Source organism: Lacerta agilis, chromosome 1 (genome assembly GCF_009819535.1).
Source record: "Lacerta agilis isolate rLacAgi1 chromosome 1, rLacAgi1.pri, whole genome shotgun sequence".
Taxonomy (NCBI): domain Eukaryota; kingdom Metazoa; phylum Chordata; class Lepidosauria; order Squamata; family Lacertidae; genus Lacerta; species Lacerta agilis.
The window spans coordinates 115,030,223-115,041,360 of NC_046312.1; the positions used below are offsets into that span (position 1 = coordinate 115,030,223).

Consider the following 11,138-nt stretch of genomic DNA (forward strand, 5'->3'; position numbering starts at 1 on the left):
AATGCCGTTCGTCTAGCGAGTTTTTCATCTAGCGAGGCATTTGTCGAGCGGGGCATCACTGTATTTGGTTTCACATGAGATGAAGTGTGCAATGTAAAAAAGAAAAACCCTAAACACCAAAGCTTGTGTGAAATCAGGGGATGAAGGAGTTAGATGTTGCCATGCCAGCTGTTTAAGAGAACCCAGAATGGCACAAACAGAACTCCGATCGCACTTCTGAGACTACGGGGGCTGATCTGAGCAACACTGATAGGAAGACTGTAATCATTTTGACAAATCTTCATGCAATGTCTGCCCCCCCCCAAAACCTTTCCCCTCCTTCAATACCTGTGCTGTTCTTCTCCTACAGTAATTGGTTTATATGCCATTTTTCTAGAGACCCTTCCGTTACAAACACCTTAACGTTTTTGTTTGTTTTAGTGATAAAACTGCCGTGGTTTTTGGATCCGCTCACCCCAAAAATATGGGAAGGCATGGAGCACCACACTGGCAAGCTGCTCCTCAAAAAGATTTGCTAGCAGCTCAAGACAACAGGCCTTGTCCCAGCGGAAAACTGACATGCTTCATTCCAGCCCCATGTTGATGAAGAGTTACATTCAGAACAACCGACCCATAAACACGAGTTCTTCTAGAATCAAAGTCCTTGCCGCCTCGTCATCAATGAATATGAAAATCCAGTAGCACTAAGCAAGCAAAATATATTGTGTTGTTGCACAGCTAAAGGGGCGAGGGAGAGAAATAGCCCTTTTGGTACTGAGAGATGTATGGCTGTAGCACCCAACACTTTCACATGGTTGACCTCTGACCAGCTTCGTCAAGTTTCAGGTTGCGTTTTCTGGCTGCCTCGCTGTTGAACTCCACGTCAGACTTCTCCGCGTTGCTGCAGTCCGTCATAGTCGACCCCTCCGTTCCTCCATTTCGGTGAGAGATTTTCAAATCCGGCTCCTGCGGGCGCTTCCAGTGGGGCCTTGTTGCCATCCACAAAACAACAGCACCAAAGACCAAAATCAGGACACCAAGAACGTTGGCAAAGATGGCCTCCGGGGGGGAATCACTATATTTAGGGTTTTTTCTGGAGAAAAAGAAAGCAGCGCTTGAGACCAAACAAGAAAAACACCGATTCGCTTTTAGAAAACCACGACGACGTAAATAAAAAAAATACTTACAAAGCGAAAATAAGTTTTTCCGTGATTCCCATGAGGGCTGTTGCAATCACCGTTCCGAAGATTAGAAGGCCGAAATAGGCATGAATTGGCATCACGGTTGCCCGGAGGGAACTGGGAGCAAAGGGAAGCAGGAAGACAGCAGCACCTAGAGCAAGCTGCACAGAAACAGCAAGTTATTTTTACTGGTAGATGTTGTTTAAACACAAACACAAAGACTAAAATAACCACAAGAATGGGAAATGATGCACCTCACTTATGCCTCACTTTTTTTTCCAAATTCTGACCGTGAAAAGTTGAAAGCGCGACTTAAATTTGCGACCTTACAAAAATTGGCTTTTACGATATCACTGCCGAAATAAACATACGGTAAAACAGAACGGGTGTGAGTGCCTGCAGAATTTTAAGCGAGTGCCTTATATTAGGGTATTGTCTTTTTCTCCCCCCCCCCTGAATTTTAAAGGTGCGGCTTATATTTGGGTGCGGCTTATATTCGGGCCAATACGGTAATTGTAAAACTGAATTATTTTATTTGTTTTTTTAAGGAGAAGGATTGAAGCGGCCATGATATATTCTCTGGGAGCGCACCCACTCACATGTTCAAGCTAAGTTACGGTTTGGCTTAGCCTTCCATGCTAACTCAGCCAAGGAGTCCTGCGGCGCTTTAAAGAATATCCAATTAATGGCGGCATAAATTTCCGTGGGCCGGAGCCTACTGAGATGCATAAACTGTCAAACACACATGCAATACAGACAGAAGCCAAGAGGAGGACGCTGTTAAAATGTGGAGCCAGAAGTCCAAGCGACACACGGCAGAGTTATGCCCTCTTCCCCTGTACAGCAGAAAAGCAAACGAGAACCAGATAGAAGGGTAAAATATCAAATTAGGAGCGGGTGTCACTGTGACTCATTTCCAACTGCCTTAAAACGTCTTCCTAAGCAAATAAATGAGGCCCTCGTCAGCTAAGATCCAAGCATTCCTTGTGCGCACCTCCAAACCGAAGAGCCGGCCGCAACACAAGCAAGCTGGGCATTCACCCATGGAGCTGACAGACCAGTTTTGAGTGGGCACAAAGAGCAACTACACAGGTGCTCTGGCAAACAATGGGGACACACACACACACACACACACACACACACACACAAAACGGTGCTACTCGCTGTGTTGCATTCACTCTGTGGCTGAGGAAACGCAGCGCTGGTGAGCTCTTATCTTTTGTGAACAGCAGCGTCAGGCAACTTTACCAGAAATAATAATAATAATAATAATAATAATAATAATAATAATAATAATTTGTACCCCGCCCATCTGGCTGGATTTCCCCAGCCACTCTGGGCGGCTTCCAACAAAAATCAAATACATTAAAATATCACACATTAAAAGCTTCCCTAAACAGGGCTGCCTTCAGATGTCCTCTAAATGTCTGGTAGTTGTCTATCTCTTTGACATCTGAAGGGAGGGAGTTCCACAGGGCGGGCGCCACTACCGAGAAGGCCCTCTGCCTGGTTCCCTGTAGCTTTGCTTCTCGCAGTGAGGGAACCGCCAGAAGGCCCTCGGCGCAGGATCTCAGTGTCCGGGGCTGAACGATGGGGGTGGAGACGCTCCTTCAGGTATACAGGACCGAGGCCGTTTAGGGCTTTAAAGGTCAGCACCAACACTTTGAATTGTGCTTTGAAATCCCAATAGCCGGAATAGATTCAGGCCCCGTCGATATTTGAGGCTTACTTCTGAATCTCAGTGGCTATCCTGTGTCTAGGTAGGCCCTCACTGCTTTTTAAGCTCCTACTGTCGGGTTTCCCTTCTCACCTTTCAAGAATCTCTATTATATGGGAGCTTTAGAATAGGGGTGGGGGCCCTCTGGTAGATCGGCAGCATATCCGACGGGCATTCCTATTATCCCTGAAAATGCTGGCTGAAGGGATCTGTAGCCCAACATCGACTAGAGGGCTACAGGCTTCCTGTTCCTGCTGCAGAGCTTTACACTGAATCAAACCTTTCTCTTCCTCCGTCTTACCATTTTAAAGAACCATTCCAAACCACCTCAGGTACGGCCTTATATGAAATACACCTAGTACCATCCATTATGAGGTGGAGGGAGGGGAAACTTTTTGAACCCAGGGCAGATTTTTACTTTGGCAAGGCAAAAGGAATCGCTAATGTCTGAACAGGAACCCACACAATTACTTTGCATAAAATGTATTTTTACCCTGCATACAGAATGCTGTTTCCTCTTTAGCATGGTGGCTTAGTACTTGGAAAAAATGTTGATGCCCCCTTCCGCCGAAAAGACTGAAATGGATAGATTTTTGTTATCTTTCCCCCCCTATTCACTGGCATCCTGTGGTGTCAGTTCCAAGATGCTGGCAAACTCTTTCTTTCTTTCTTTCTTTCTTTCTTTCTTTATCTCTCTCTCTCTCTCTCTCTCTCTCTCTCCCCCCCCCCGCAAGGTGTTGCTTGATTACAGGGGGAATAAAAAAGTGCTTGAAATGAATGAATTTGTATACTGAGAATCCAGCCTACGTAAAGAAAACTTGCACATTTTAACATAATCTATTCTGCTTACAATGAACACATGGCTTACCTGCTTACAAACAGTTGCATTTTTGTGGTAAATACAAAGTGCCCAATTAAAGCGATTCAAACAGAGGCCGTTCAGCTGTGCAAACATACTGTTAATAAAGATAAGACAGGACAACTTATTCCACCTCTTTAAGTGCCATTTATAAACGGTGTCTAACCTGCAGAGCATAACAAATGACAGCCGTCAGCCCGACCCAGCTGTGCAGACTGTACATGTTGGGAATCTTCTTGGCATTGTGGAAATCCCAAACAGCCACCAGAGCAATAACTGCAAGCACCAGAGCGATGGTATTTAACCCAGCATGGATTAATTTCATCAGGAATTTGCTGCATTTCCAAGTCCATGGTAACCGGTACACAATGATTGCTAGAGGTGGAGAAAGAAAGGGAAGAGTTGAGAATTTTAAGGAAACGATTTTCTCTCCCCCAGAATGTTAAGGCCGTTCTTGTGTTATTCAAATTATACCTATCAGATTTTGAGGATTAAAGCTATGGACGCTCAAGAAGTCGCCCCCTCTTCAAAAGCCAAAACTTGCTCAAGAGGAGTACCAGACAGAGAGCCAGTGTGGTATAGTGGTTAAGAGCGGTAGACTCGTAATCTGGTGAACTGGGTTTGCTTCCCCGCTCCTCCACATGCAGGTGCTGGGTGACCTTGGGCTAGTCACACTTCTCTGAAGTTTCTCAGCCCCACTCACCTCACAGAGTGTTTGTTGTGGGAGAGGAAGGGAAAGGAGAAGGTTAGCCGCTTTGAGACTCCTTTGTGTAGTGATAAAGCGGGATATCAAATCCCAACTCCTCTTCTTCTTCTTCTTCACGTGGCACAGTATGAAATTCCTTCTGGACTTCTGTTTCAGTGTATCTGAAGAAGTGTGCATGCACACAAAAGCTCATACCAAGAACAAACTTAGTTGGTCTCTAAGGTGCTACTGGAAGGAATTTTTTTTTGTTTTTGACTATGGCAGACCAACACGGCTAACTACCTGTATATGAAATTCCTGTGAGCCTTCCTGCTAAATAAACCATGTTATGCAGCAATGGAACATGCCGAGCTGAGACGTCACTTCTCCGTAACTTTGGCCCCTTCCTTCCATGGTGCCACTAACTCTTTTAACTCCAGAAATGGGGAATTCCCTGATCATTGGGCCACACTGGCCGAGGCTGAAAGAAGCTGGGAATCCAGCAACATCTGAGGAGCTCCCCATCCCTTTCAGGCAACACCTCTGCTGGGAAACCTTTTTTTTAAAGCTGTTTTCCCTACCATCTTCCCTCAGTGAGGGAGAAACTACAGTTCCTGGAATTTTGGGGGAGAAGACATGCTTTAAATGTGCGTAGAATATGATTTAAATGTGTAGTATGGATCGTCAAATTAGCAATTGGATAGCAATGTGGTAAAGACACAAAAAAACCTAACCTTCCTACAACTTTATTATCTATAGTTCCTTGGAGGCAGAGGCAGCTGAGATTTCCTGAAGTGGCATGTCAATGCAGAAAGACTAAACCCAATCCATTTCCCCCACTCTTCTCCAGCCAACGTAACTCACCTGGCCAGGAAAAAGTCAGTTCAGGAAGAAGGGGTGAACACAGCAGTTGCTTGCTATGAACAACATCACCTTTAAGGCTCTATAGCCTTATAAAACATTCTAATTTATGTACAGTGCATGCCAAGGTCTACACATCCACTATGTAAATCATAAAGAAAACTCTGTTCCTAAATGGAATGTCCTGGAACTGGAACCAATGTATATTTCCCTATGCTATAGGAAGCACAATATTGACATTTGAAGACGTCGTCTTTTCAAGTTAACTGTACACAACCTTTCTGCAATTTCACAGCTTTTTCTCCCTGCCTCCAAGGGGTTGGAGAAAAGCACATTCAGACTGGGAATATGGCCGCCTTGTTTTCAACAGGTTGTGGGAAAGAGCACCAGTTTAAACACAGAAGAACAAAGAAAGTTCAGCTATTAAGTGTGTACATGCAGCTTCTCGTAGGAATGTTTGTATGCCAACAAGTCCTGTTGAGTCCAATGGGGCTTAATAAGTCTTTGGCAAGCAGGCACAGAGATGCTTAAAAAGTGTACCATAATTTTATTTTGGGGCAGGAAGAAGGCTGCACACAATTCTGTCCATGTAGCCTCTCCCCCCCCCCCCAAGAAGCGTTTTGGCTTCCTCTAATAAGAGCATCAAATGCTAATAAAAACCTAGTCCTCTGACGGATCACATTCTTTTGTTCCTGGCACATATCCTTGCAAACCACACAAACGGATTTGCACGTTTCAATTTTAAGAGCGCATACATAATATTTTATATGCATTTGTAAAAAGCTACATTGTGTGAGCTGTTCCGCATTACTGTGCGTCTAACGCGACAGGTAATTCAGGTGAATGCAATTGCTACAGCTGAAGAATAATGTGACCTGACTGCAGCAACCTGGCTGAACTGAAAACAGACTGTTGCCAAGGAATGCACACAGTTCAAGTTCTTTCCTTTTCCACATACCCTTCTGCTTTTCTACAACTCAATACCCCCTTTGTCTTCCCGCATTCTTGATATGCATTCTTAGTCTTGTTAGGCTGTGCAAAGAGTTCTCTCCCCTTACGTTAAGTATTTATTCCACTTCCATCGCCCTGTCCTCTCGTACCCAAGTTATACCTTCTTTACGTCGCATCTTGTCAGAGTTCGCTTATCAAACTCCCCTCTGCACCTCAACACTGTTTTATTGACATGTACAATGCAGCGATGGGTACCCAAATAAGAAATTTTAAATCAACATTAGGAAGCCAAGTGTTGCTCACTCAAAAAGTCGGGGACCAAAATAAAACGCAGTTGAGGGAAAAAAAGAACTAACCACGAATAGGTATATTATTGTACTTCTTAATATCATCTCTGCTCCTCATGTTACTTGCCACTTCCCTCTCAGCATCAATAGGGGAGTGGGAAAATCTTGGCTTTCCAAATGTTGCTGGATTACAGATCTCATCATCTCTCACCAACTCTCATTAATGACCATGTTGGCTACAGGTGATGGGAGCTCTAGCCCAGGCATGTCCAACAGGTAGATCGTGATCCACTGGTAGATCACTGGACATCTGCGGTAGATCACTGGTAGATCATTGGCTCCCCCAAAGGAAACTGAACAACTGTGGCTCCCCTAAAAAAGCTCAGCATTTTACCTCCTCCCTGAAAAAACTCAACAACTTTCCTTCCTCCTTCCTAAAAAAAGCTCAACAACTTCGACCTGAACCCACCAAAAGGGGGTAGATCACTGCCAGTTTTTAACTGTGGGTAGATTGCAGTCTCTTGGGAGTTGGCCACCCCTGCGTCTAGTCTAACAAGCTCTAGAGAAACACAAGTTCCCCCACCCCTGTTCTAAATAGTATACTGACATAGGGATGCTGTTGGCGCTGTGGTCTAAACCACTGAGCCTCTTGGGCTTGCCGATCAGATGGTTGGTGGTTCGAATCCCTGTGATGGAGTGAGCTCCCATTGCTCTGTCCCAGCTCCTGCCAACCTAGCAGTTCAAAAGCACGCCAGTGCAAGTAGATAAATAGGTACCGCTCCGGCGGGAAGGTAAACAGCATTTCCATGCGCTCTGGTTTCTTTCACGGTGTCCTGTTTAGGCCACATGACCCAGAAAGCTGTTTGTGGACAAACGCCGGCTCCCTCGGCCTAAAGCGATATGAGCACCGCAACCCCATAGTCGCCATTACCTTAGTATACTGACATGCTGCACCATAACATACAGTTTTAAGCTTAAGGTTGTAATTCTATACTGGAAAATGTCAGAAGGAAAATGAATTGATATAGATATACATATATGCAACATTTTTATATGTAACTGTGTATTTCTGTAATATTTTGTTTAAGTTGTTTGATGTTGCTTCAGTTCTCTGTACATCGCTTAAAATATTTTTAATATATTAAGTGGTATAGAAATTAAATAAACAATCAACCAAACTCATTGAACTCAGTGGGAGTTCTGTACAGGACTGAACTATAGAAGTCTTCTTTCTCCAATTTTCTATCATAACAAATACCGTTGTTTTTAAAGTCGAATTGTAATATTGTCTTTATTCTCCAGCTTTGGTGCCTCTTATTACCGGATGCTATTAAAACTAATTACTTTGAGAATGGCGTGAAATCAACCCAGCACTTTAACTGCACTTACAGTGGAATACCATATACAGTGGTACCTCGGTTGTCGAACGTAATCCACTCCCGAAGACCGTTCAACTTCCGAAATGTTCCGACAACCGAGGTGTAAAGGGCGGTCTGCAAAGTAAATGGAGAAAACTGGGGGTGGGGGGTGGGGGGAAATGCAGCTGAAGTTGTTCGACTTCCGAGGCACGTTTGGAAATAGTACCATTTACTTCCTTGTTTTTGGCGTTCGAAAACCAAAATGTTTAGCTTCCGAGACGCTCCAAAATCGAGGTACCACTGTAGACGTCTATTCAAAAGTCTTTAGTGTTTTCAATGGGGCATATTCCAAGGTAACTGTATAAAACTTTGTAGGACTGCAGCCTTAGTCACAACAGAAGCATGAAGAAATAAGGCGGCGTGGATACAAAACATACATTCAAGGTTGTAATCTTACTCAGTTATTTGGGAGTAAGCCCTGCTATGTCTTCTCAAGTAGACATGCAGTGTTACTGATAGTGTGCTGCATGAGGACAACCTGTTTTTGGCCACAAATTTTGGCTGGGCAGGGGAGATAAAAAACTTAAGAAGAGTCTGTTGGAACAAGCCAATGGCTGCCCATCTAGACCAGTATCCTGCTCTCACAGTGGCCAACCAGATCCTTATAGGAAACCTGCAAGCAGGATACAACCCCAAGAGTAATCTCCCCTCCTGTGGTCTTCAGCAACAGCCACTGTGAACCATTACTGCCTCCAACTGTTATTGAGAAGAAGAGTTTGGATTTGATATCCCACTTTTCACTACCCGAAGGAGTCTCAAAGCGGCTAACATTCTCCTTTCCCTTCCTCCCCCACAACAAACACTCTGTGAGGTGAGTGGGGCTGAGAGATTTCAAAGAAGTATGACTAGCCCAAGGTATGACTAGCCCAGCAGCTGCATGTGGAGGAGCAGAGACGCGAACCCGGTTCCCCAGATTACGAGTCTACCACTCTTAACCACTACACCACGCTGGCTCTCTCTATTGAGAGCGTAATAATCATGGCTAGTAGCCACTGATGGCCTTCCACTGCAATTCTTGCAAGCGTGCTGGATTGTGGAATGCGCTGGTCAAGGTTCGAGTGTGTTAATTTTCTACCAACTGCACAATGCTCCTAAGACAGCTATTATCATCTACAGCCTTGGGCGAAAATCTTAAAACAAACCTACTCAGATTAAGTCTCCGGGTATACATGTGCTGTTAACCAGTTTCCCACCTTAAAGGTGACATTATTTTTCTGGCTCATGCACCATCCAGCTCAGTCATGGTGGATAACCCCCCCCCCCGCCCCAAATTTACAACACAATGAAACAACTTACGGGGTAAGCAAAATCAAATCAATCCCCAAATGAAAAGGAGAAAAAAGGAGGCTCAAAACATTCCAGTTTTCAGTTCACATCAAATGAGTCAAACATCGGTAAACAGGAAGCACAGATAATGTTAAGCTTTCCTGGCTCAACGGAATACACTTGACGGAATCCAGATGTGGCGTGACCCTGCCACAAAAAATGCAGTCATGGGAGGGAGTGGGGGCTAGAAGGCTACTTTTCCTTATTTATTTTTTTGCTGCGCATGGTATGAGAAACTGATTGTGCTATTAAATAAGCGGACTACGCCTCAGAAGAATGCTTTTTTTTGGTAGAATTTTTGGAGCACACTGCTGGATCACGTTTACTCAGAAATAAGTCAAGTATGCTTTGCACTGCACAGCTCTCTGGGCAATGAATGCGTTCTGCATTCTCCCTTACCCGGGGGTGGGGTGGGGAGCCAAGAATTCAGCAACATGGAATACTTAAAAGAGCCCTGAGCTCTGGGACAGATCTCTGTGTTAACAATTCTGGTTGTGTGCAACAGAGCCGGCTTTCAAGAGCTTCAACTTGTTGCAGAAAAAGCAGAAGTAGTGGCAGCTGCGATCTTAATTTTGCTTAAGAAAATGAGGCTGCAGTCCTGCCCAACTGAACACAGCAGGGCTTCCTTCTAAACTGAATACTGTAGTTATAAAACATAGCCGCCTTCTGCAGACTCAAGGAAATTCAGCAATCCCCATTCAGTTCAATGGAACTTCTTCTTTGGTTTACTCCCAATTCACCACGCAGTCTTAGCGAGTGCACACTCGCTTCCCCCCCCCCCCGCAATTTTTAACACATTCACTCAAAACGCAAGTTCGTCTTTTCTCTTATTTTTGTCAACTTCCCGCCCCGTCCTCCATGGAGTTGTCGTTTCTCCCCTTCTACTGAACTTCACATTCTATTTATTAAATTATAACTGCTACAATCGAATCCCTTCTGTTGTTCATAGCTCAAATCCTGCTCGCGAGTTCACAAAAGGGCATCCATTCTTCCATAAAACACTCATCGTTAGAGGTGATCTCTGTTGGAAGCTGCCCAGAGTGGCTGGGGCAACCCAGTCAGATGGGTGGGGTACAAAAAACAACATCATTGTTGTTGGTCCAGGGTAAAAGGCGGATCTAGACGGATCCTCATGAATTCATATGATTTTTTCATTCAAATGAAAAAAAACCACCATGATACTGTAGACCACATCTCAGTCTATATGTAGCATCAAAAAAATCATGCATCCACTGTTTTGTGGGGCCACAATGGTGCAAAAACATGTTTAAAAAACACGGATCCTCATGGATCCTCATGATTTCTGCATTGGGACACCCCAAACTCACCGTCAAATCACATATCATGTCCAGGGGCACAGCCTCCACCACAAAAATCTGGGATCCATGGCTTCCTCGCGACAATATGGCGCAAAAACTTGGTTTTGAAGCACGGATCCTCACGGATCCGCACCCTTTTTGCATTGGGCCACCCCAAACTCACCGTCAAATCACACATAATGTCCAGGGGCACAGGCTGCACCACAAAAAACACGGATCCACGGCATCCTGGCAACACCGTGGATCAAAAACGTGGTTCTGAAGCGTGGATCCTCACGGATCCTCACCCTTTTTGCACTGGGCCACACCAAATTCACCGGCAAATCACACATCATAGCAAGGGGCACAGCCTGCACCACAAAAAACACGGGTCCACCGCTTCCTGGCGAAACCACGGCCCAAAAACGGGGTTCTGCACCACAAAAAACATAGATCCGAGGCATGGATCCACATGAATTCATATGATTTTTATATTGAAACAAAACAAAACCACCATGATACTCTAGACCAAATATTAATCTATAGGCAGCACCAAAAAAATCACGTTTCCACTAT

General features: G+C 44.6%; 1 protein-coding gene across 1 annotated transcript; it reads right to left on the reverse strand.

Moving 5' to 3' along the window:
- Nucleotides 1-681: 681 nt before the first annotated feature.
- Nucleotides 682-6,409, reverse strand: LOC117047333 (cytochrome b reductase 1). Its single transcript, XM_033150407.1, has 4 exons — nt 6,394-6,409; nt 3,903-4,111; nt 1,167-1,321; nt 682-1,072 (listed from the first exon to the last, which is right to left on the reverse strand). The coding sequence occupies exons 1-4, from the start codon at nt 6,407-6,409 to the stop codon at nt 787-789; spliced, it is 666 nt and encodes a 221-aa protein (XP_033006298.1). The 3' UTR covers nt 682-786.
- Nucleotides 6,410-11,138: the final 4,729 nt, after the last annotated feature.